The 26,664-nt window shown below is 46.9% G+C and overlaps 1 protein-coding gene across 4 annotated transcripts; it reads left to right on the top strand.

Moving 5' to 3' along the window:
* MDC1 (mediator of DNA damage checkpoint 1) lies at positions 1–26,329 on the top strand. 4 transcript variants are annotated; one of them, XM_077925234.1, is made up of 15 exons: positions 5–405; positions 742–881; positions 3,604–4,077; positions 5,367–5,460; positions 6,316–7,829; positions 13,495–13,590; positions 15,202–15,288; positions 17,074–17,541; positions 19,407–19,474; positions 19,570–20,121; positions 20,552–20,686; positions 21,586–21,768; positions 22,939–23,067; positions 25,154–25,264; positions 26,026–26,329. In XM_077925234.1, the coding sequence occupies exons 2-15, from the start codon at positions 743–745 to the stop codon at positions 26,278–26,280; spliced, it is 4,305 nt and encodes a 1,434-aa protein (XP_077781360.1). In that variant the 5' UTR covers positions 5–405; position 742; the 3' UTR covers positions 26,281–26,329. The 4 variants fall into 4 exon arrangements, with proteins under 4 accessions (XP_077781362.1, XP_077781361.1, XP_077781360.1 ...); XM_077925233.1 differs by having other exon boundaries at positions 6–474; XM_077925236.1 differs by lacking the exon at positions 26,026–26,329 and having other exon boundaries at positions 1–474; positions 22,939–23,126.
* The last annotated feature ends 335 nt before the right edge of the window (positions 26,330–26,664 follow it).

Genomic DNA, 26,664 nt, shown 5'->3' with positions numbered 1-26,664 from the left:
CCCAAAGTGATCCCCTTTGGGGTTTCCTGAGGGGTACACAACAGCCTTTGCGCTTCCCCTAATTCCTCGCGAAGACCGAGCCTACCGGGAAGTGATAAAACATAACATTTATCCTTTATTTTTGAATGTGCAACATTCACTTCCGTATTCGGGCGCGCGCGCCGCAGTTCAGGAAGCTGAAATCTTTGTAACTCTATGGTTGTCGTGCCTGTGTGGCCCTCTAGCCCGACGTTTCTCTTCTCTGTGGTCGTTCTCTTCTTGCCTCCCGAGCAGGCGGGGGAACCGTTTAACCCTCTCCGTTCTCCCTCCCCCCCCCCGGTGAACAGACCAATGGAGAGGAGGAGAGCTTTGAAGTGGCGGCGCGGCTGACCAATGGAGAGAGAGGCGGGACCTGCATGCAGAGAAGTGAGCGCTGGAGCCCAACTCCTGGGGCTGCCGCTTGCAGAGACTTTTGTCCCGCGTTCGGTTTTAGGGGTTGGTTCCCTTAAAGCAGCTTGCAGTGCGGTTTATTGGGGGGGGGGGCGGTGAGGCTTTAGGATAGAAATGTGCAAAAAAAAAAAAAAAGTTGGGAAAATGGGTTTGCGGGCAGGTGGAAAATCGAGGGCAGGGGGCGTCTGAAAATGGGTCGGGAGGGTTTTTTTTGCAGGGTCAGGATCAGTGCAACTGAGATCTGGGGAAGGGGGCGTGTGTTTGTGTCTCTGCCACGATGCGAGGTTATGGCTCTCATTTTGTTTCTTGCAGAATGGATCTAACGCAGCGTTTGGTCTGGGATGAAGAAGGGGATCCTGACGATTCCTCCGATGGGGCTGGCGACTCTGGGAAGCCCCCCAAGCCCGTGGGGCGCTTGCGCCTCCTGAGCGGCAAGTATGGCCCCGAGAAAGGTAAGGACGGTGCCTCTTAACCCTGCGCTCCGGTTGCAATTTTCCTAAGAAGCGATCAAGCCTTTTCTGCTGCGTTTGATTGGATAGATTGCTATATTCCAAAGGCTGGGCATGAAGGGTTCTGGATCTCTGATCTGTACGAGGAGCCATTTCTATCTTAAGATCTGTGCGAAGAGAGAAAGAGAAGGAATGCAAATTAAAACCAGCCCTTGTCTTGTTGGATCGTGGGGCACTCAGTTCCTGCCAAGAGAAAAAAGGGGTTTTGCTGATTACTGTTAGTGTGGGTTGATTTTAAAGTTGGTTCGTGAATAATATAAAGTTACTCCTTGGCAGTGGGGCTTAGGGAGGAGGGCCAGTTTGAACAACAGAGGGGCTGCTTCCATAGGTTGGCATCTTTGCCATCTGCCCATCCCAACCTACCCATGAATTCTTCTTCTGCTCCTCCCAGAGGCAGTAGCCTGTAACCTGAGCTTTGCCACCACTTTCCTGGGGCCAAAACACACTGCTCCACAGCTCATCCCTAATTTGATGTTGCCTTCCTGTGGATTTGTCGTCATAAATTCCTTTCAGAGCTCACCTTGACTAAAAAGCAAGTAATAACAGTTCACCATACATAAGGGTCAAATGCTTAAGGTTATAAACCTGAGTTTGATTAACCTGCCAGTAACCTGAACTTGGGAATCCCAGCTGCATCAGTTTCTGCATGGGTTAACCCTTTGTTGATGGCTTTGCTAACTTGTCTCTTTTTGATGTTTATGGAAATTTCTAAACCTTCCTTCATCCACCAGAGAGGCAGTGATTTTTAGGGTGGGCCAGAGTTGCTAAATCCCATTGATCATGGTCTGATTTACCCTTGGTTATGTAAACAATTCAGGTGTGGTTGTACCTGACTAATGGTTCATATAAATAGGCTTGACTCTGAACAGATGGATGAACACAGGTGGAGGTTTGAAAGCCAGGGATTTGTGGGCTTGTTGGTGGAGTTTTATCCTGCCTTTTTGCTCAGAAAAGTGATCAGGGTGCTTTAACCTGCTTAAGCACTTTTTTATTTTTTTGAAAATATTTTTTATTTGCTTATATAAGTTTTAAAAATTATAATATCACAACACATCCACAATTAGAAGATTCAACCAAATCTCTGGACTTCCCATCTTCCCCTCCATGGGTTCTGTTGTTAAACCTTTTCGACTGCATCTTTTTTCAATAATCCATGTTTTTGATAACTCCTTTATGTCCATAGTTCTCATTACAAGTGTTGTAATAATAATAATAATAATAATAATAATAATAATAATAATAATAATAAATTTTATTTATACCCCACCCTCCCCAGCCAAGACTGGGCTCAGGGCAGCTAACATCAGGTATAAAAACAATTGATTAAAATACAACTTAAAAATAAGATTAAAATACAACATTAAAATGCAGCCTCATTTCAGTAGAAACTCAAATAAGAAACTTTTTTGGGATGAAAACATCAAATCCTGCTAATGTTTTCAACTGCTTACAGTGGTCTCCAATATAATTTATACCCCCCATTCCTTATTAAAGCTTTGATCTTCCTGATCCCCAAGCTTTCCAGTCAGTTTTGCCATTTCGGCATAGTCCAACATAACCTGCTTAAGCATATAATCAAAATATTGAGGTAAATACACAGAACAGCAACTGTAAGCAATTGAAACAAACCAAGAGGGAGCTAAAAACTATATTAAGAACTAACACCAATCAAATAAAAAGAACCGCCTAAATAACAGAGTTTGGTGGAAAACAGGAATGGAGTGGGCAAAGTGGATCTCCTGGATTGTGGAGATCTGTGGTTCCTTCCATGCAGTGTCTAGCACTCATCATATTGAAGGACGGACTTGGAAGTTGGTTGAGGGCTGACTTCAAGCATAATTATATAAGCACTTTTGCGATTCACTAGGATGAGTGTGCAACTTATTGGAAGTACTTATGGAGAATATATGCTACTCATAAAAGGCAAGGCTTTCCTTGTACGGAAGAGAATAAGGGAGGGCGTGTTAATATTTCAGAGAACTTGTTTCCTTCTCGGGATTCCTACTACCTAAGGGCTGCTTCCTGGTTTTCATACGGAGCTTCAGTGTGGAGGTTGTGTGAATAGGTCATCCGAAACTACACACCCTTTGAAAATCTGGTTGGCATCGGTGCTGATACCATTTTGGTGTCTGGTGACGAAAACATAGCTTCTGGAAATTATGCCCAGATGAGCTATCTTTGATACACCGGAGTTTATATGTATTTTTATTTTATTGGCCTAGGGTAGTATTACTCCCTGCCAGGGACGCGGGTGGCGCTGTGGGTTAAACCACAGAGCCTAGGACTTGCCAATCAGAAGGTCGGTGGTTCGAATCCCCGCGACGGGGTGAGCTCCCATTGCTCGGTCCCTGCTCCTGCCCACCTAGCAGTTCGAAAGCACTTCAAAGTGCAAGTAGATAAATAGGTACTGCTTCGGCGGGAAGGTAAACGGCGTTTCCGTGCGCTGCTCTGGTTCGCCAGAAGCGGCTTCGTCATGCTGGCCACATGACCCAGAAGCTGTACGCTGGCTCCCTCGGCCAATAAAGAGAGATGAGCGCCACAACCCCAGAGTCGGCCACGACTGGACCTAATGGTCAGGGGTCCCTTTACCTTTACTCCCTGCCCCGAGTTCTTTGGATGGAGGGCAGGATATAAATATTTTGCATTGATTAATCAATTCTTCTAGATTTCTGGATCTACCCTGGGGAGAACGTCATTGGCCGTCTGGAAAGCTGTCAGGTCTGCTTGCCCGCTGCTTCGGTTTCCAAAACTCACGCTGTGATTGAGGTTCCTTCCCACAAGGGACCCCACCTGTTGTATGACTTGGGAAGCCTGAACCGCACACGCCAACAGCGCATGGTGTTAATCCCACATGTCCGATACAGCCTTCAGGATGGAGACGCTCTGCTCTTTGGGGACGTGGGGTGCCAGTACTTCGTGCTGGTCCCGGATGGCACCGATGAATCGCTCGATGAGTCTGTGGAGGTGCCACCCACGCAGAAGATTGTGGATGTCGGTGCTTTGGCCATTGAGGAGACACCTGCACCGGGGAAGCGGATAGCCTTTGGAGGAGTCCTGGTGCAAGATTCCGACAAGGAGGAAGATGCGGAGGAATTAGTGAATGGGGCAGGCAGGAGCCGACATCTCCCAGCAAGTGATGGTAAGTGGGTGTTGGGAAAGTGATGGGGGTGGGAATCTGCCATACTGCCCAACTGGCAGGGTGGATAAAAATCAATGATTTTTTAAAAAAAATAAAATTAAAAAATCAGATTTTTAAAAAAATTAAATCAGATTTTTAAAATAAAATGCTTTTGGAGGAAAAATCTTTCTAAATATAGTTTTCTGTTTAAGTTACATTATAGTCCGAAGGCTATTCATCGGGAAATACGGTAAGTACAGTGGTTACCTCGGGTTACGTACGCATCAGGTTACATACGCTTCATGTTACAGACTCCGCTAACCCAGAAATTGCACCTCGGGTTAACAAACATGGATACATATGCTATAATGTTACTGCTTTAGTTAAATAAATTCTTTAAATTGTTATTAAGGAAATGATTATTTTTTTCTCCTTCTGATAAAATACAGCAGGAAAGTTGTCCAAATATAAACAGTTAACTTGCAGTTTCATAGGAGTATATATATTTAAAGAAGAAGAATAAATGAGCAGATTAAGTTAATTTGGATATGCAGAAGATATTAAAAATAAAATTAAGGAACCACAGAAAGAGGGGAGAAGGAAGTCAAGCTTTGAAATGTCAAAGTGACTGGAAAATTAGTGAAATGTATAACTTGTGTATATACACACACACACACACACACACACACACACATACACACACACACATACATACATATACATATGCATACAGTCATACCTCTTATTGCGAATGCTTCGTGTTGTGTTTTTTCGGGTTAAGAACGCGGCAAACCCAGAAATGTTTACTTCTGGGTTTCGCCATGCGCACACGCGCCAAAGCGTTCTGTGGGGTTCTCGCATGCGCAGAAGTGCTCTTTCACACATGCGCAGAAGCGCCGCTCTGGTTACGGACTTTTTGGGTTGTGAACGGTACCCCGGAATGGATCATGTCTGCAACCAGAGGTACCGCTGTATATACAGTGGTACCTCGGGTTACATATGCTTCAGGTTACAGACTCCACTAACCCGGAAATATTACCTTGGGTTAAGAACTTTGCTTCAGGATGAGAACAGAAATTGGGCTCCGGCGGCGCAGCGGCAGCAGGAGGCCCCATTAGCTAAAGTGGTGCTTCAGGTTAAGAACAGTTTCAGGTTAAGAACGGACCTCCGGAACGAATTAAGTACTTAACCCGAGGTACCACTGTATATATGTCGTATTGATTGCAAACGATTTGTTTAGGTTTATTTAATCTGGAGTTTCCCCATCCCTGCTGTTTCTGATTCTTTAAATTTCCGGTCTTCCCCACTAGGGTCAGATTCCTCTATCAAAGATGGTGCTGGAAGATGCTCTGCTTTGGGTTCCTCTGTGTTCTTCTCTCCCTCTGCTACTGTCGTGCCTGAAAGGTAATGCCTTTTTCTAGCTGCCTTTTCTCAAGGGAAGCAGGCCTGGTATATGGCAGTCCCTGTGGAAGAAATAGGGTGCGTAAGCATTGTGGGAAAGATTAAACATACCCGTGGACTGTACCGTGGTTCATAGTGACAATCGGTAGAAATGGAGCCTCCATGTCCAGTGATGGTATATCTTCAATTAACAGACCTTTGGAGGCGTCAACAGAGGGTGGTGTTAATTTTTTAATTAGTGCTAAAGCACATTCCAGCTACATACAGTCATACCTCGGGTTGCGAACGCTGCGGGTTGTGCATTTTCGGGTTATGGACTGCGCCAAACCCGGAAGTACTGAAATGGATGAGCACCAACACTTTGAATTGTGCTTGGAAATGTACTGGGAGCCAATGCAGGTCTTTCAGGATCGGTGTTATATGGTCTCGGCGGCCGCTCCCACCAAAAGCTTTATACACCACATAAATCTGTTAGATTCATTGACTAAGACATGGGTAGGCAACCTAAGGCCCCGGGGCCGGATCCAGCCCAATCGCCTTCTCAATCCGGCCCATGGACGGTCCGGGAATCAGCGTGTTTTTACATGAGTAGAATGTGTCCTTTTATTTAAAATGCATCTCTGGGTTATTTGTGGGGCAAAGGAATTTGTTCATCCCCCCCCCAAAAAAAATAGTCTGGCCCCCCACAAGGTCTGAGGGACAGTGTACCGGCTCCTTGCTGAACAAGTTTGCTGACCCCTGGACTAAGATATCTCTAAATGAATCAGAGCCCCAGGTTCTACAGTAGAGGGAATCTGACGACTTGCTGTGAGCTTTAATCCCCACCCTCCACCCCCGCTTGTTATTTGTACCCTGCAGTGATGAAGAGAACGAGGAACCCTCTGGCAGCGAACCGCCTTGTCCATCCCTGCGCCTGTTCCTTGAGAGCCAGGATGGTACCCCAAGCCAGGAGGGGCATCCTGTCCAGCCAAGAATTACAGGGACGGGAGTGAAGTCGGGAGACAAGGCACCCCCATCAGAGCCAAACCTCGTCAGTTCCCACCAGGACAGCGATACAGGCATGAAGGATGAGCTGAGAGTGGGCAGCACCCCTGAAACGCCAAAGTCAGGGGGCCTGAGGGAAGGTGGCTGGGACTTAGAGGTGGGCAGCGACACGGATGAGGAGGAGCCGGCGGTGGGGACTCCAGACATCGGCTGCCGGAAGAGCCACCAAACGGTGGACAGCGCCACAGATGTGGAGCGAGCAGAGAGCCCTGGGGTTGTGGGCTTGCAGGCACACCGACCGGTTGAAAATGGAGACAGCGACACAGATGCAGAGGAAGGACTGGAGAATTCAATTGCTGCATCTCCTGGAGGCCTTGATCCCTGCCCCGTAAAGGAGGGGGTTGGCTCCAAAGGGGCCAAAGGTGTTGCACATCCTGGGGGCTGCTGCCAGCCCAATGAGAAAGGGAGCGGTGACAGAGATGGGGAAGAGGCAGGAGCTAACCCAGATGTGCATGGAAAGAGGACCAAGAAGCCTGTTTTCGAGGAGGACAGCGACACAGATGTGGAAGACCCGTCCCTCGACGTGGAGGATCCTTCTGGGATTCCGAAGACCCACGAGGTTGCGGGGGACAGCGGTGGCGATACAGATGTGGAGATGGCCGACTTGGCGCTGGAGAATTCAGACGTTGCTCACAGCCTCCGTCCATCAAGCTGCAAGCCCGTCGGGACAAACGGAGGAGAGATCTCCATCGAGGAGGCTGCGCTGCCGGGCAACAGTCACCTGGGCAACTGTGTAAGGGATGGTGCTGATGTTGTAGGGGAGAGAAAGGAGCCTGATGCTGAACCCCAGAGAGGTTGTGAAGCTGCCAGTGGACAGTCCAGCAGTTTAGGTGGGAAGGAGCCCCTGGGGAAACCCGAGGCTATAGAGAGTCAACACTTGGCTGCTCTCTCTGTTGACAGTGATACAGATGTGGAAGAGGAGGATGCTGGAAATCCAGATGTGGGCTCAAACAAGGACCACGCAGCCACTGGGCTCAGTGGAGGATGTATCCCTCTTGAGAAACCAGATGTTTCTGGTCCTCAGGAGATCTCCAGAACCGTTGAAGGAGAGGACGCTGACACAGATGTGGAAGCGACGTCTCCATCCCACAAGGAATCTGTGGCTGAAGACAGCGACACGGACGCGGAGGGGGATGCTGAACGGTTGCCCAGGAAGCCCACGGAAGAGCAAGACATGCAGCTGGTCGCCGTGAAATCCTGTCCGAATGGGAAGAAGTTGACTGGCTCCACGTTGGAAGCAAGCGTTGGCCGTGAACCTTGCAAAGAGGATGAAGATACAGATGCAGAAGGAGAGGAGCCCCACCCAGGAGACGACAGCAACACTGATGGTGGGTATGAAGTAAAGCGATACGAAAAACTGTGTCTCTCGTTCGACTTGGAATACACCTGAGTTGTGGTACCAGGTTTGCGCTTGTGCAGTTATCCTGAGCAGGGCCTTGCACAAGTCAGGTGCCCTTTAGATTCATTTTACAATGGTACCTTGGTTCTCAAACTTAATCTGTTCCAAAACCAAAGCGTTCCAAAACCAAGGCACACTTTTCAATCCATTCCAGACTTTTAAAAACAACCCTTAAAACAGCAATTTAACATGAATTTTACTATCTAACAAGACCATTGATCCATAAAATGAAAGGAATAATCAATGTACTACAGTCACACAATCAGTAGCTGAACTGGGTTCCACACAGTCACAAAAGCAAAAGAAAAAAGAGCCACAAAAACGCAAAATAAATAAGCAAAAACAGACACACCTCAGCGTAACACTCAAATCAGAAGCATAACACTCAAAACGGAGCACATTCGACTTCCAAAAATAGTTTGCAAATTAGAACACTTACTTCCGGGTTTGCAGTATTTGGGTTCCAAGTTGTTTGAGTACCAAGGTACCAGAGTATTTTATTTAGACTACTTCTGTCCTGCCTTATGGGCCCCAGAGAGGTGTCCATAGGTACCAAGATCATTCAGGCAGTATCTTTTTCCTCAGATCCTTGCTTTTCCCTCAGCAGCTCTGAGCCAGGCGTGGGGAACCTTTGGCCTGTTGGGATTCGCAGGATACTGGATAAGTCTGCAGGCTTCAACAGGATGATGCAATACTCTGCTGGGTCAGAGTGACTCAGCAGGAGTGTGATTGGTGTGATTGGCTATCACCTGTTTTAAAAGGAAAGCCTGTTTAACAGTGGGTTGTGGTGGTTGTGCTGTAGTGTGGTGGTGCTGTGGTGGAGAGTATTCGTTTGTAAGTACTCTGTATGGACTGTTTCTTTTGTAAATGCCTGTATATAGCTCACATTAAAAGGACTGCACTGAAAAACCTGGAACTCTTAGTGCTTCGCTGAAAACGCCGCGTGGAATACGCGACAGGGTTATGGGCCCAGCACGCTCCCGCTGCGCAAGAGTACAGGTGGCAGTTATCTAGCCGTGGGTGCTGGAGGTGAGCTGCAGGGATGGAGCAGTCCAGAACTGGCGTGTTGCTGGAGAAGCTAACGGCCACGAACTACAGCATCTGGTCGGTCCGCATGCAACACTTCCTCAAGCGTGAGGGCCTGTGGAAAGTGGTGGAAGATCCACCGCAGCCCTCTGAGGAGGATGAAAGGGATGAGAAAGCTTTGGCTACGATCATCCTTGGAGTGGACGACAGCCAGCTAGTCTACGTAGCTGATAAGGTGACGGCAAGTGAAGCGTGGAATGCGCTCAAGGCTGTCCATGTGCGAGAGACAGCTGGCTCACTTATAACACTGACCAGGAGACTGTACCGGTGTCGGAAGAAACCGGGGGACTCCCTGGTAAACCACCTAAAATTCCTAACAGGCTGTTTCCAGGAGCTAGCCTTAAGAGGGAGGCCTGTGGGGGAAGAGGACAAAGTCTTTATAGTCCTGAGTTCCCTTGATGACAGCTATGATATGCTGGTCAACTCCCTCGAGTCTGTAGAGACTGATAAGCTGACTCTGGAATACGTTACCGGACGGTTGTATGCAGAGGAGGACAGGCGTGCAGAGCGAAAGATGACCTCAGCCCAGCTGTTGGAGCATCCCAGAGGGAACAACAGCCGGGAAGAGCAGAGGTGTTGGGAGCCGGAGAAACAGCCAGGAGGAGCTGCTGCAGACCAGCCGGTGGTCAACAAAGTAAGAAGGTGTTTTTGCTGCAAGTCCAGTGGACATCTGCTGCGGGACTGCCCAAGAAAACAACAAAAACAGCAGAAGCACAAGTGGCAGCAGAGGGAGTCTACCGCTTGGGTGTCTGCAGATGGTCAAGAAAATGAAGAGCTGTGGGTTCTGGACAGTGGAGCTTCTCAAACCTTTTGTAAAAGAAAAGGACTGCTAACTGATGCTAGGGCTTCAAACAAAAAACATGTAAGTCTTGCTACGGGCCAGAAAGCTAATGTGGTTTGTGAGGGGGAGGTTGTGTTCCCACAGCTGGGACACACATTCAGGAATGTGTTGTGTGTGCCTAGTTTGCAAAACAATCTCCTGAGCATTCCTGACTTGGCAAAAGCAGGCTTTGAAGTAAACTTTGTGGGAGATCAGTGCCAGATAAAGCAAAATGGGGCAGTGTTGGCAAATGCTAACCTTAGAACTAATATGTATGTACTGCAGTGTGAGTCTAAGGTTGCGAATGTGCAAAATGTCCCAACCCATGATATGTGTATTCATCTCCTGCACAGGCGTCTGGCTCATGCAAGCTATAAGGTGCTGAACAAAACATTGGAGTTGTGTGGGGGGATGAAAAACGTTAAAAGTTGTGATAATTACTTAGACTGCAATATCTGCAAGGAGGTTAAAAGCAGGGCTTGCCCAGTAGCAAGAGCAAGCCAGAGAGAAACCAAAAAACCACTGGAGTTGATTCATGCTGATGTAACTGGTCCTTTTCCACCAAGTGTCTCCCATAACAAGTATTGTTTGATTCTAGTGGATGACTATTCTAGATTTGGCTGGGTCTATCCATTAAAGCAAAAGTCTGACGTTGCCCAAACTTTGAAGTTCTGGGTAAGAAGGGTAGAAAGGCAACTTGGCGAAAAGGTGTGCTCTATTCAGACAGACAGGGGAGGAGAGTTTATGGCAAGCTCCCTAAGAAACTGGTTGCGTTCCCAAGGGATTAAACATAGGCTTACCAATGTGGCGACGCCTCAGGAGAATGGAGTAGCAGAGCGTAGGGGAGGTGTCTTGCAGACACAAATGAAAGCATTGTTAGCAGATGCAAATCTTCCAATTAAGTACTGGGCTGAAAGTATTAAGACTGCGAACTATATTGGGAATCGCTTGTGGTCAAGGGTACTAGATGACATACCCTATAAAATTCTCTATAACAAAAGTCCCAGTTTGCAACATTTGAGAATCTTTGGGACAAAGGCGTGGGTTGACATACCTGTAAAGAACCGAAGAAAAGGTGGGAAAAGGGCACAGCAGTTGCTGTTTCTTGGGTATGAAAGTGGTACGAAAGCCTATAGGTTTGAAGATGATAAAAATCTTTTGAGTTATAGTCGATCAGCCAGCTTTAATGAGCAAAGAAATTGGCCCAAGATACATGCAAACCTGCTGCCAGAAAAAGTTTTACTGCCGAGCATACCTGATAAGGCAGTTGAAACAAAGCTGAGAATTGGCAGCTCTCCCAGAGAAACTGAAAGGGAGGAGGTAAAGGTTGAGCATTTTTCTCCAGCTGCTAGCATGGAGCAGGGGAGAGAAGAAAGTGCAACAGGGACAGGAGGAGGTAAATCTCCAGGGTCAATCCACCCCAAAAGCAGTCCTGAAGGTAGCCCAGGGGGTGAGATAAATGAACCAAGGAGGTCTGCAAGAAGTAATAAAGGTCAACCTCCAGACCGTTATGGGTTCCCAGCCACCATAAACCAGGTTTGTGTAACTGAGCCAGAAAACTTTGAAGAAGTGCAAGAGTTACCTACTCTAGAGAAAGAGGCGTGGTTAAAGGCAATGCAGGCAGAGTATAACTCTCTGCTAAACAACAATGTCTTTGTACCTACAGAATTGCCTGAAGGTAAAAAGCCCATAAGCTGTAAGTGGGTTTTTAAAGTGAAAAAACTGGCTGATGGTAGTTGTCAGAGGAAAGCCAGGTTGGTTGCAAGGGGCTTTACACAAAGGAAAATGATACATTATGATGAAGTGTTTGCCCCAACAGCAAAGGCTGAAACAGTAAAATCAGTTTTAGCAATGGCAAGTCTGAGAGGGTTAAAAGTTAATCATTTTGATGTTGCCTCAGCATATTTAAATGCTCCTATCGACGCTGAGGTGTATTTACAGCAAATACCAGGTTATGAGCTGGAAAAAGACAGCATGGTGTTAAAACTGCAAAGGGCACTATACGGTTTACACCAAAGTGCACGTCTATGGCATGAATGCATAGACACAACTTTGAAAAAGATGGGATTCAAACAAAGCCTGGCTGATTCCTGTTTATATTCAGCAATGGTGCAAGGAAGTGTTTGTTATTTACTTTTGTACGTTGATGATATCTGTCTAATAACAACTGCACAAAAGCAAGTGTCTTGGTTTATAAACAGCCTAGGTAACAAATACAAACTGAAGTATTTGGGAGAGATTCAGAATTACTTAGGAGTAGAGGTTCAGAGAAATGAAGAGGGTGTCTACTCTCTGAGTCAGAAGGGAAAAATCGAAAAGTTACTGAAGACATATGGAATGGAGAGGGCAAATGAGGTTGACACTCCCATAACTACCCAGTACAAAAATGAACCAGAAGGGCAAAAATGTGAGAATGCAACAGCGTTTCATTCTCTGTTGGGTTCTCTGTTATATTTAAGTTGTTGGACAAGACCCGACATAACATTGGCAGTGCACATGTTAAGCCAAAGAAGTGCAGACCCGGCTCAGAGAGATTGGGTAGCACTTAAAAGAATCCTAAGGTATCTGAAAGGCACAAAAGATTACAAACTGGTGCTGGATACAGGATATGATCAGCAAATGTATGCATACGCTGATGCCAGCTGGGGGGACAGAGAAAATGGAAAGTCTACCACTGGCTATGCCATATATATTGGAAATGCCCTGGTTCAGTGGAAATCCCAGAAACAAACATTTGTTGCCACAAGTACTTGTGAAGCAGAGTACTCAGCCATAAGCGAATGTGTATCACAAATAGAATGGTTTGCTTGCCTAACAAAAGAGCTTGGAATACCTTCTGAAATGCCAATCACTGTGCTAAGTGACAACATGGCTGCACAACAGCTTGCCAACCAACAGAACTTTAAAAGCAAGAGTAAACATATTGCTATAAGATACGGAAATGTGAAAAATGCTTTGGAAAGAAATGTGTTAAAGGTACAGCACTGTAGCACGAAATGTAATGTGGCAGATTTGTATACAAAATGTTTGGATGCTCCTAAATTTCGAGACTTAAGAGAATTATTAGGTCTCAAGCCTTTGACTTAAGGAGGAGTGTTGGGATTCGCAGGATACTGGATAAGTCTGCAGGCTTCAACAGGATGATGCAATACTCTGCTGGGTCAGAGTGACTCAGCAGGAGTGTGATTGGTGTGATTGGCTATCACCTGTTTTAAAAGGAAAGCCTGTTTAACAGTGGGTTGTGGTGGTTGTGCTGTAGTGTGGTGGTGCTGTGGTGGAGAGTATTCGTTTGTAAGTACTCTGTATGGACTGTTTCTTTTGTAAATGCCTGTATATAGCTCACATTAAAAGGACTGCACTGAAAAACCTGGAACTCTTAGTGCTTCGCTGAAAACGCCGCGTGGAATACGCGACATGGCCTTCCAGGTGTTTCCAAAATACAGTTTCCTGCATCCCTGGCCGTTGGCCATTTTATTCATGGCTGCTGAGGGTTGTTGAACAAGCTGTGGTGGGCCAAAAGTTCCCCATGCCTGCTTGGAGCCAAGGGAGAGGGGCTTGGCAGCCGCAACTCAATAATAATAATAATAATAATAATAATAATAATAATAATAATAATAATAATAATAATAATTTATTAACAATAAAAATACAAAGTTCATTCTTCTCCCCTTCTCCTCTCATCACCCAGAGGAGCCTGACCTGGCTTTACAAGACACTCAGTGTTTCTTGCCTGTCGAGACCTCCTCTCCCATGGCTGCAAAGGCGAGAGATCCCTCCACAGCAGGTAAGGATCCTGAGTGAAGCCCGTGGCAGCTGTCACAGGGGTAAAAGTAAAGGTAAACGGACCCCTGACCATTAGGTCCAGTCGTGGCCGACTCTGGGGTTGCGGCGCTTCATCTCGCTTTACTGGCCGAGGGAGCCGGCGTACAGCTTCCAGGTCATGTGGCCAGCATGACTAAGCCGCTTCTGGCGAACCAGAGCAGCGCACGGAAACACCGTTTACCTTCCCGCCCGAGCAGTGCCTATTTATCTACTTGCACTTTGACGTGCTTTCGAACTGCTAGGTTGGCAGGGGTAGTGGTTGAGAAATCTGGCTTCTCTGGGGAAAACATTTGAGACCATGTGTGGCCACTATTTGGGCCTTGGCTTATAAGCACCAACACTGTCGTTTCTAAGCGCTGGTCTTGTGCAGCATCAGTGGGGGGGGGGGGATATGTAGAAAAGAGAGAGGACCTTGACTGTCAAATGCCCCCTGCCCCCCACCCGCCAGAGGAAGGTACACCTGACACTCATTAGCCCCAAGTTAAAGCCTTGTTATTTGCCCAAGCATTTTCTCTTATGATATTTTTTAACTCCGTTTCATTGCATTGGTTTGTGTTACATAGGGAAGGCCTGAAACTCAGTGGCAGGACACCTGCTTGGTATGTAGAAGGTCCCAGTTTCAATCCCGGGGGGGGGGGGCTGGGAGAGTCGGAGATGCCTGAGAGCCACTGCCAGCCTGTGCAGGCAGCACTGAGCTAGGGAAACCAGTTATCCGATTCTCCACAAAGCAGCTTCCCTATGACACGTTAGATTTATTTGTGTCAGTTTTTGGATGAAGATTGGGGCAGGGGGAAGAGGTATAGCTGTTGTGTTGGGAGAGGAGGAGTCCAGGGCCTAAAAGGCCGGGGTGTAAACTTGTGGTGGGGGAGGTTTGAAGATTTAAAGAGAGAGGGTCCTCTCTCTGTGTGTCTGTCTCTCTCTCTCCCTCTCTCTAATTCTTATTAACTTTTCTGTTTTACAGTTTAGAATATTCATTTAAACAACCTTAAAATATCAGTGACACCCCTTCTACTCTTTCCATGGTTCATTTTGCATTACATAAATCCCGCATATTTTTTATAACTAAACCGTTATTACTTCCATCAAAACTTATTTACGCTGTTGAATTTATCTTAACGCTGCCAACGTTTTAAAGTGTACACAATTTCCCCTCATATATTCAAAAAACATTTTCCAATCTTCTCTAAACGTATGTTCTTCTTGTTCTCTTATTCTATACGTTAAGTCCACAAGCTGCGCCTATTCCATCAGTTTAAGTTGCCATTCTTCTTTAGTTGGGACCTCGCTAGTTTTCCATTTTTGGGCTAACAAAACACGGGCCGCCGTAGTGGCATACTTAAATAACCTTTTTTGACACCTGTGGATTTCTGTCTGAATTATCCCCAACAAATAGGACTCTGGGTTTGTTTGTTTTTTGGAAAAGTGTTTTTAAACATTTTTTTCAGTTCATTATAAATTATTTCCCAATACTCTTTTACCCTTTTACAGGTCGGCCACATTTTTATATATATATAAAAAATGGATCCTCTCAAAATGTTGAACACCTTTCCTGTGTTTTCCACCCTCCACCCAGGTGCCAATTGTGCTCTCGAAGAGGCGGCTGCAAAGGCATTTGTCTTTCAGTCCCCCTCTGTGCCATGCAGACTCCAGGCTGCGAAAGGTGAGTCTATATTGACCCATGTCCACATGGCAGCCTCTTCCCCACAGTTGTCCAGATGGACTCTTCCAGACTGCACCACTTGCCTCAATCCTATAAGGCTACATGACCCACCATTTGGTCCAATGGGGTTCAGTACCGAATGTCTGGACCTGCCCTGATTGGCTCTGCTGGCTGGGACTGATGGGTATAAGGAATCCAAACTTTGGAGGGGTGGTTTCAGGCCTGAGGGGCAGCAAAGGGAGAAGGGGGCGGCGTGTAAGGGAGCAGTAGTTCTTGCTGAAAATCTCATGGCATAAACTCTTGTCAGCTTGTCCTCTTCGTCAGCTCTCTTTGAATTGTCCCTATCTGCATATCTATATATATATTCATTTCATTTCCTTCTGGCTTCACTTACAACGCCCAGTTTTCTTACCACCAGGAAAATATATTTTATAAATGCGTGTAAAGAGATTTGCACAGATGAACTGGGCATTAGCCTGTGAAAGATCGTAATAAAATTTGTTGGGTCTGTCCTTTCTTTCTTTCTTTCTTTCTTTCTTTCTTTCTTTCTTTCTTTCTTTCTATTTTCACACACACAATTGTTTGCATTAAACCATAGTCCATATCAATACATTTATGGGGTTCCCTGAACCCCCGGGCTTCCCCCCACCCCTCCCATGGCTCCCAAAATTTATATTCCCTTTTTTCCCCTGCATCTAATTATATTTATCTAAATTATCACCCTTTAATTTTATCCTTTGTCATTTTAAATTACAAGTATTATGTCAATCCTGCTAACATTTTTAAGTGTTTACAGTGTTCTTTAATATATTCTATAAAGTTATGCTATTCTTTGTTGAATTTATCATCACCTTGGTGCCTGATCTTCCCAGTCAGCCTTGACATTTCCACATAGTCCATCATCTTCATTATCCATTTGTTGGGTCTTTTCAGTTGCTGCAAGACTCTTAGTCGATTTCCCCACCCCACCCCATCATCACGCTAGTCAAAGGGCCGCTTTAAAAAGCACCTCCGATTTATTTCTATAAGGCCGTGATGAGAGGATTTAAGGGCTGAGAATTAGATGTGGCCAAACTACATCTCCCATCAACCCCAACAAGCATGGCCAGCGGTTGAGGCTGTTGGAAGTTGTAGTCCAGTAACATTTTGCAGGCCAAAGATCCCCCACCCCCTATATAATAATAATAGTAATAATAATAATAATAATAATAATAATATATTTATTTATACCCCGCCCATCTGGCTAGGTTTCCCCAGCCACTCTGGGCGACTTTCAACAGAATATTAAAATACAATAGTCTATTAAACATTAAAAGATTCCCTAAACAGGGCTGCCTTCAGGTGTCTTCTAAAAGTCTGGCAGTTGTTTTTCTCTTTGACATCTGGTGGGAGGGCGTTCCACAGGGCGGGTGCCACTACCGAGAAGGCCCTCTGCCTGGTTCCCTGTAACTTGGGTAGAACGATGGGGGTGGAGATGCTTCTTCAGGTATACTGGACCGAGGCCATTTAGGGCTTTAAAGGTCAGCACCAATACTTTGAATTGTGCTCGGAAACGTACTGGGAGCCAGTGTAGGTCTTTCAAGACCAGTGTTATATTGTCCCGATGGCCACTCCCAGTCACCAGTCTAGCTGCCGCATTCTGGATTAGTTGTAGTTTCCGGGTCACCTTCAAAGGTAGCCCCACGTAGAACGCACTGCGGTAGTCCAAGCGAGAGATAACTAGATTAGAGTCAGGGGAGAATGAACACTGTGTTGGGATTGCCTCTCTTCTTTCTCTCCGCGCAGAGAGCAGCTCCTTTCTGAATGACGACGACTCGGATGCTTACACGATGGAAGCCACCCAGCCATTCTGCCAGGACCCCGGGCGGTTCTTAGAAGACCCCACTCAGGACTTTCTTGGCAAAGAGGAGGAAGATACAGAACTAATCTTGCCGCGTTCGTCCGAACAGGCAACGCAGATGGTAGTTTCAGGGTCGGCCTCTAGGGGGCAACAGGCAGCCAGCCTCCTAGGGACCAACACTCCACAACTGTCCCATTCTCAGCCTGCATCGCAGCCAGTGGGAGGCGCTGCTGCCCAGGAGCTCAAGCAGGAAGAGGAAGCCCAGCTGATCCACGCAGGGCAGATTCCCTCTGTCGACAGCAGTCAACCCTCAACATTGGCCGACGAGGTCTCCGGGAGCCCAAAACAGGAGGGTGTGACAACTCCTGAAGGTGGAAGCACTGAAGTGAAGTTAGAGGCACAGAACGAGGCAGGTGAGCGGTAGGGATGGCTGGGGAGTGTATGGTCATCCAAAAAAGGTCTAATAATAGAATCATAGAATTGTCATGTTGGAAGGGACCACGAGGGTCCTCTAGTCCAGCCCCCTGCAGTGCGGGAATCTTTTGCCCAACGTGGAGCTCGAACTCAGAACCCTGAGAGTAAGAGCCCCAACTGCAGATGTGTGTGTTGAGATACTGCTTATTGTCATCTGGCTTTTCGTGACAGCAGACCGCCACCCCTCTTGCTCTCTGGATAGTTCCTCTTGGAATGGCTTCCTTGCCTGTGAATTGTGTATCTTTCCCTCTCTGTGTATATTAAATAACCACCAGCAGCAGAAGCCCTTAGGTCCCAGGGCAGGCTTTGACAATCAAAAACAACGCCAAAACCAGGGTAAATACATACGATCTCCAGAATTGGGTTGGGCCTTAAAAATATAGTGGTACCTCGGGTTACAGATGCTTCAATTTACAGACGCTTCAGCTTACAGACTCTGCTAACCCAGAAATAGTACCTCGGGTTAAGAACTTTACCTCAGGATGAGAACAGAAATCGCACGGCGGTGGCAGCAGGAGGCCCCATTAGCTAAAGTGGTGCTTCAGGTTAAGAACAGTTTCAGGTTAAGAACGGACCTCCAGAACAAATTAAGTTCTTAACCCGGGGTACCACTGTACATCAAAAGTCCGAGTAAAGAGGGGTTTGTTGTATATATGAGAGTTGCGTGGATGGTAGGGAAGGGGTGAAATAGCACATGGCTATTGTAGGGAAAGAGCACTGTGCAAGGCTGCCCAGCGTTCTCTCTGGCTCCATCCATTTCCTCTTGGACAACAACCCTTCATAGGGGGTGGGGGTGGGAAACCCACCTATTTGTTCATTGGAGGATTTCATAAGGGTCTGTCATGTGGGAGCTGGCCCAGTCTCCAAGTCGCAAGCCCAGGGGGGCTTAGCAGGGAAACTGGCGGTGACAGAGGCCAAACCATGGTGGGTTTCCGTTTGCGTTCCTGCAAATTAGGAATAGCTGACGGGCCTGGGAGGCTCAACTCTATGAGAATCCTCTGAGAGGGTCGAGCCGGGGTTTAGTGGGGCTTGTGTTTTGGAACCAGAGATCTCCTTCCAAGAAAGGAGTGGTGGTTCTTCCGGTTGGCGCTGCCTCCTTGTGGCTGGAGTGGAAGTGTTAGGATCGTTCTACTCCCGTGTAGGACCCTGGTAGAGACACATGCCTGACTGGCATGTTCTCTCCCTCCTGGTCGTTCGGGAGCTTCACAAGCTTTCTTCAGCCCGAACATCACAGCGACTGATACCAAGAAGCATCAGCACACTATTTGTAGTTCGCGTAACAGAACTCAGTAGCTCAGCATTTTGGCTAATCTACTTTATTTACATATAATACACTCGGAGCATTCTGCTTTAGCTCCTTCCTCTTTCTCATCAGACAGCAAAGAGAGAAAGAACAAAGGACAATAGTTCCACTTTCCGGAACACAGTACAGTGGTACCTCAGGTTACATACGCTTCAGGTTACATACGCTTCAGGTTACAGACTCCGCTAACCCAGAAATAGTGCTTCAGGGTGAGAACAGAAATCGTGCTCCGGCGGCGCAGCTGCAGCAGGAAGTCCCATTAGCTAAAGTGGTGCTTCAGGTTAAGAACAGTTTCATGACCTCCGGAATGAATTAAGTACTTAACCTGAGGTACCACTGTAATACCAAAACATCCTGTCTCCGTCACTTCCCACTCTGTGGAATGAAAACATACACCGTCATGTGATAGACAACAATCTCATGACTGCAAACATGGAGCAGGAATCCCAACAGGAAGTTGCGCCACTCGGCTTAAGACTTTTCACTCTGCTTCTTCCCTAGCTCCTGTTGACGTGGAGTCGGAAGGCAGGAGCTCAGCTCCGGCAGGAGAAGCAAGGAATTCTGAGCAGGTGGGCTTGGACTTGGCGACTACAGCCCTTCATTCCTCCCTCCCTGAATTTCTCCGCATAGCTCCTGTAGGCCTTAATCGCCCTTCATATTACAGGTGCAACAGGAGCCGGCGGCCTCTGTTGTTGTCCCGCGGAGGCGCGGTCTGCGGTCTGCCAGCAGTACTGTTTCCCCAGCTCCCGTTCCAGAGCGACTGACCCGTGGCCCTGCGGGATCTGCTGATGCGGGTGAGTCCAGGGAACCGGCGGTCCCTGTCTCCAGGCGCCAGGGGCTGCGGCGGCGGAGGAAGCCGACCCGACTTATGGGAGAGCCAGAAGAGGAGCCGGAGCAGTCGGAAGAAGAAGGACCGAGCCCTGGCAAGAAGACCAAGAACAGGGAACCGGCAGCCACCCCGCGTCAAGGCCGAGCCAGGGGCTCGCAGAGGAAAACGGGGGCCGCCAGCAGGCTTCAGGAAGGGCCGCCAACAGCCATAGACAGCCCTGGCCCCCGGGAGAGAACAAGGCGAGGGAAACAGGGGACGGCGGTCGAGCCTGCGGAAGAACAGGAGGCCCCGCGCCCGAGGACCCGAGCGGCCAGCAGGCGGTCGAGCTGCTCTTCAGTGAGCATGCCCAGCCCAAAGGATTCTGGGAAAGAAGCCAAACCTGGGCAGGTGGGTAAGGGAGCAGCAGGAGGAAGAAGGTCATTTGTGACGCTATTGGATGAGGTGGTCTCATGCCTGGTTAAATTGGATTTGGCCTTTTCAGAATCCTGTTAGACAGCCTGTTCTGAAAACGAAGCCAGATGCACGAGTGCTGAGTGGGTTTCAGAACCCTTCCTGCACCTTTCCTGTAGGAAAAATGCTCCTTTGCTGAGCTCCCAGTAAACCCGGCTTAGCCTTGCCTCCTGTGTGAATCCTCCTGGCTCCGGTGTGATAGTCCTTGGTAACCTGTAGGCAGGGAGAGTTGGGCCTTGACAAGCAGGCGGTGGGATGTCCGGTGGCAGGGAGGGGTTTGCGAGCCAAAGGATTGGCTAAGACGGTGAACTTTTCCGCCTCGGTGTGACCCTCTCCTCATTATTTTGTTTGCCCCCCTTCACCCCAGGAGCCAGCACAGTCCACTCCGCCCTCGGGAAGGAGGTCCCGGAAGCAGAGCACAGAGAGCAAGCCAGCGGGAACAAGAAGCCAGCCCCGGAGGCGAACCCAGGACTCGGGGGTCTCAGGCAGTCCTGTCCCAAAGGTACTGCACACACGTTTTGGGATGGAGGAAGGGGTTGGGATGGAGAAGACCTTGAGAGGGCGAGCTCCGGGATCTTAGCGTCTGGCACCCTCAGCAAGGAAACAGTAGCTTGTGCATATTTTTTAAATTTTATTTTTTTCACATATGACTTTTTAATCCACCTTCTGAACTCAACTGGAATGTAAACGGGAAAGCTATCAATATTTAGTAAAACCAGTAAGTTCTTAACTACTTTCATAGAAATATTTTTTAAAAGATAAGGAACAGGAATGGTTTTTGTTACAGTCAAACAGTAATGAAGACTCATTGCACAGTTTATAGACAAGCCAACAGTACTGAGCTCAAAGGCATTACCTCTGGTAATGACTAGTTTGTTTTAATCCAAGATGACATTTGCAGAGATAACACGGACAGTACATCAAGACTTTGAAATGTCCAGACCATTTCGTATTTGTATAGAAACATGCAAAATGCTATATGAAGTTTCGCATTGTTACTATGAGAGCAGTTTTCTTGCATGCAGCACGATAAACGTGTGGGCACAATCTAGCCCAGATTTCAGCGCTTTTAATTTCACAATGTTCACATATTTGTGTTGAGCAAAGACACACAAATGGAATTCATAGCTCGTGGCCCAAGTTTTGCAGTAGCCTTTCCCCAAGATGTTGTGGGACTACAACTCCCATCGTCCCTGACCACTGGTCCTGCTAGCTAGGGATGATGGGAGTCGTAGTCCGGCAGTCTTTGGGGGACTCAAGGTTGAAAAAGGGCTGTTCTATAGGGTTTGAGAAGCGTGGATTTGAATGGCTTGCCAGTGACTGCATGCTGAGGGTTGGGGTTATATTCCCCCCCCCCCGGCCCCAGTGACTTCCCTTTCCTTCTTTTGCTGCCCCTCCCAGGTGCTGTTCATGGCAGGGACAGGCGAAGAAGGGGAGCACATTGTGACGGAGCTGGGCGGCTCCTTGGCAGAGTCCGTCTTCGACTGCACCCACCTGGTGACGGACCGCATCCGGCGTACGGTCAAGTTCCTGTGTGCGATGGCGCGGGGCATCCCCATCGTGACCCTCAGCTGGCTGGAGAAGGTGAGCTGCTTCACTTGCCTCCCTCCCAGAATTCTCTGGGGCAGGGTTAGCCACCAGGGGGCCTTTCCAGTGCCAGTGGACTCCAACTCCCATCAGCCCCAGCGGTCAGAGATGATGGAAGCTGTAGGCCAACCATATCCATAGCCATTGACTACTTCTGTTCTGAGGGATGCGGGTGGCGCTGTGGGTTAAACCACAGAGCTTAGGACTTGCCGATCAGAAGGTTGGCAGTTCGAATCGCCACGACAGGGTGAGCTCCCATTGCTCGGTCCCTGCTCCTGCCAACCTAGCAGTTCGAAAGCACGTCAAAGTGCAAGTAGATAAATAGGTACCACTCTGGCGGGAAGGTAAACGGCGTTTCCGTGCGCTGCTCTGGTTCGCCAGAAGCGGCTTAGTCATGCTGGCCACATGACCCGGAAGCTGTATGCCGGCTCCCTCGGCCAATAAAGCGAGATGAGCACCGCAACCCCAGAGTCAGTCACGACTGGACCTAATGGTCAGGGGTCCCTTTACCTTTACCTTACTTCTGTTCTACAGCAGGGATGTACCACTTCTGCAGTCCGGAGGGGGTGGGCAGTGACATTTCATTCTCCAGGGAATAGTCTGGGAGAGAATACTGTGTACAGCTGCCTTTGATGACTGATCAGGCTCCATAGCAGTGATCTGAAGGAGCGTCTCCATCCCCGCCGTTCAGTCGTTCACTGAGGTTCAGCTCCGAGGGCCTTCTGGCAGTTTCCTCACTGCCAGAAGTGAAGTTACGGGGAACCAGGCAGAGAGCCTTCTCGGTGGTGGCGCCCTCCCTGTGGAACGCCCTCCCTTCAGATGTCAAGGAGATAAACAACTATCTGATTTTAGAAGACGTCTGAAGGCAGCCCTGTATAGGGATATGTTTAATGTTTTGTTACGTTTTTATATATCACGCTGAACGATGGGGGTGGAGGTGCTTCTTCAGGTATCCAGGGCCGAGACCGTTTAGAAGGGCCATTGGCTTGATCCAGCAGGGCTCTCCTTGTTTCGGTGAACCAACGAGAAGTTGGTATCATGGTAGGGCCTTATACCTTTCCGCAGTTGGCTGTGTGCGGTGGCCTCCTTTAAGGGGAAAGGGGTGGCCCTTCAGCGGTTTCCCCTGCCTATTCTCCAACCTCCTTCCCACGTTTCCTCTCCTCGCAGAGCCGGCAGAACTCCTTCTTCCTGGCCCCAAACAGCTTCCTCGTTTCTGACCCCGAGAAGGAGGAGTACTTCCGGTTCAAGCTCGCCACGTCGCTGCAGAAGGCCCGGCAAGAGGGAGGCGTGCTCCAGGTGAGGTCACGGTTAGCAGCCTTTGCCTTGGGCCACGCCCACAGAACTACCTAGCCCAGGTATGCACGGGAAAGGGGCAGAGGGTTTTCCCCAACCCCGGAGATGTTGGAATGGGGTTTGAATTTTTCTCTCTGATGTGCAGCAGGAACCCCGTCCGGGAAGAAACTGATAACCTGTAAGTTTAAGGTCCCAACCAAAGAAGAGTGGCAGCTTAAGCCGACAGAATATGTGCAGCTTGCAGACTTAACATATAGAATGAGAGAACAAGAAGAACATACCTTTAGAGAAGATTGGAAAACTGTTTTGAATATACAGTGGTACCTTGGGTTACGTACGCTTCAGGTTACAGACGCTTCAGGTTACAGACTCTGCTAACCCAGAAATAGTACCTCGGGTTAAGAACTTTACCTCAGGATGAGAACAGAAATCGCATGGCGGCAGCGGGAGGCCCCATTAGCTAACGTGGTGCTTCAGGTTAAGAACAGTTTCAGGTTAAGAATGGACCTCCGGAACGAATTAAGTACTTAACCCGAGGTACCACTGTATGGGAAATAACTGTGTACAGCTGAAAATGCTGGCAGCATTAAGATAAATTCAACAGTCTAAATAAGTTATGATGGATGTTATAACGGAATACTGAATGGTATAGTTTCTGCAAAATATGTAGGGATTTATGATATGTAAAATGAAACATGGAAGGAGAAGAGGGCAAGTCATTGATATCTTAAGGATGTAAAAATGAGTACTTTAAAGGGTAAAACAGAAAATTTAATTAAAAATTACAGTGGTACCTCAGGTTACAGACACTTCAGGTTACAGACTCCGCAAACCCAGAAATAGTACCTCAGGTTAATAACTTTGCTTCAGGATGAGAACAGAAATTGCGTGGCAGTGGCAGTGGGAGGCCCCATTAACTAAAGTGGTACCTGAGGTTAAGAACGGACCTCCAGAACAAATTAAGTTCTTAACCCGAGGTACTACTGTATATACAAAAAAAAGAAAAGAGGAAACTGATAACCCGCCCACTTCTTGTGGGCTGTAACGCCACAGCGAGTTGGCACCCTGACACCGCTTCGCTACAGTTCCTTGGGAGGTTGGGGGCAAGATCGGCAGAGGGGTCCCCTTTGGTGGTTCCCTGCCCTTGAAAAGTTTTGGGAGAGCACATTCTCTGCAGCAGGCCCTGAGTGGTGGAATTTCCTTCCCACAGACGCGTGTTATAGTATTAGGATGAGGAGATGTAATGCTAAACCGCCCCTGAGGTAACGGTGGGAGGCAAGATACAGCACGAAGGCTCAGAAAATGTCTTTCAGCTTTCAGAGGAGCAGCTGTATCCATCTGTTGCAGGAGAAACAACCTAGAGCTTTGCTAACCCTTTTAAAGACTAACACATTTCATTATGGTATCAGCTTTCTTTCTTTTTTCTTTATATTTTCAAATTTATACATTTCATTAGTTTTGCAATCAATTTAACATTTCAAAATTTGACTTCCTTCCCCCTCGTTCTGCAATTCCTTAAATTCATTTTTTCCTATTTTCTCCAATCCAAATTCATTTTAATGTACTCATTTCTTTATCTACTGTAGATATATACTCTTATAAAACTGCAGGTTATTACATTAATCCTGCCAATGTTTTTATCTGTTTGCAATTCTGTCAATATTCAAAAAACCATTTCCATTCTTTTATAAAAAGCTTGTTATCTTGAAATTCTTATTCTTCCAGTCAGTTTCACCATTTCTGCATATTCCATGAGTTTTTGTATCCATTCTTCCTTTTCTGGGACTTCTGCTTTTTTCCAGTTTGGGGCAAGTAACATTCTTGCTGCTGTAGTAGCATACATTAATAAATTTCTATACAATTTAGGTAGTTCTGTCCCTATAATTCCCAAAAGAAAAGCTTCTGGGTTTTCTAAAAAAACAAACATTATTTAAAACATATTTTTCAATTCATTATATATCATTTCTATGGTATAAGCTTCCATCTTGAGTCGCAGGCATAATCCAATTCTGAGTCAACCCTTCCTCGCTAATCTTCGCATTCCCGTGCCCCTTTGAAACAAAACAGACCTGTCTCTTTTCCCTTCCAGGGCTACGAGATCCACGTTACGCCTAACGTCAACCTGGAGCTGGAGGACATGAGGAACATCGTGCAGTGCGGTGGCGGGAAGTTCTTATCCAGAATGCCTCGAGCCTACAAGGTGAACTGTGCCTGTTTACATGGCATCCCGTGGGGTGCTGGCAGAAACGATGAGGCAAAAGGAATACCTGAGAGCAAGACCTGACTCTCTCTTTTTTATATAAATTTTTATTAGTTTTTTTAACATACCATTTTCAAAGTAATTAAACATATTTTTACATCTTATTCAATATTTTGACTTACATCAGTCCAGTCTGAAAATTTTCCAATCTCTTAGTATACATTTCTTATTTTCCCTGTTACATTTAAAACTCATAACCAATATCTCTATTCTTTAACTACTTTGTAGCACTTCATATATTTCTCCCTACAAACTTCTTGTAGTCCTACTAGCGTAATTTGTTGATTACAATTGCTCTTCAAATAGTTCGTATACTTCTTCCAATCTTCTGTAAATCTCTGTTCCCGCAAGTTTCGAATCCTTCCTGTCATTTTGTCCAATTCTGCATAGTCCATTAATTTCGTCTGCCATTCTTCTTTCATCTGAGTTTCTTCTTGCTTCCATTTCTGGGCTAACAATACTCTTGCTGCTGTTGTTGCATATAAAAACAATTTAACATCTTGCCTATTAATATCCTGACCTATAATACCAAGTAGAAATGCTTCTGGTTTTTTTTTTAAAAAAAACGTTTTTTCATCTCATCATATATCATTTCCCAAAAGTTCTTTATTTTCTTACATTCCCACCACATATGATAAAATGTTCCTGCTTTTTCTGAGAGTGAGACCTGACTCTCAACCTTTTTCATTTATTTCCTTAAGGACAAGTGCGTTGTGATTTCCTGTCCCGAAGACCTGCCCCGCTGCAAAGCAGCTCAGGACGCCAAGCTCCCAATCGCCAACGCAGAGTTCATCCTGACAGGTATATTGCAGCAGAAGCTGGATGTGGACGCCCACCGGCTGAACGGGATGAGCCCCCCCTCCGTTGCCACTCCCCCGACCAGGACGAGGAGGAAGAGGGCGGCTGCGGTGCCAGCAACCCCAGCCTTGCCCAGCACAGCCAAGAGGCGGCGTTGAGACCGAAGCACATGACGACGTTGCCTTAAACTTGTAAATAACTCTTGTGTGTTGTTTTTTTTACCACTGTCAATAAAATGGGTATAAAAAGCAACCTGGTTCTTTTGGAATTGTGTATCTGCGGGAAAGGGAGGGTGTGCATATTTCCTGTGGCTGTGCCAAGGGGGGGAATATAATAATAATAATAATAATAATAATAATAATAATAATAATAATAATTAATATAATAATAATAATAATAATAATAATAATAATAATAATAATAATAATAATAATAATTATTTATTATTTATACCAAACTGCATATGGAAGCCAAACAGTTTTCATGCAGGGCTTTCTGCAGTTCTGCCTCAGCAGGTTCAAGTTTTTTGTTCTACAGTCGTA

The sequence above is a fragment of the Podarcis muralis genome, chromosome 2, assembly GCF_964188315.1.
Source record: "Podarcis muralis chromosome 2, rPodMur119.hap1.1, whole genome shotgun sequence".
Taxonomy (NCBI): Eukaryota; Metazoa; Chordata; class Lepidosauria; order Squamata; family Lacertidae; genus Podarcis; species Podarcis muralis.
The sequence above is the reverse complement of the archived record's forward strand: the minus strand, read 5'-3'. Positions and strand labels throughout refer to the sequence as shown.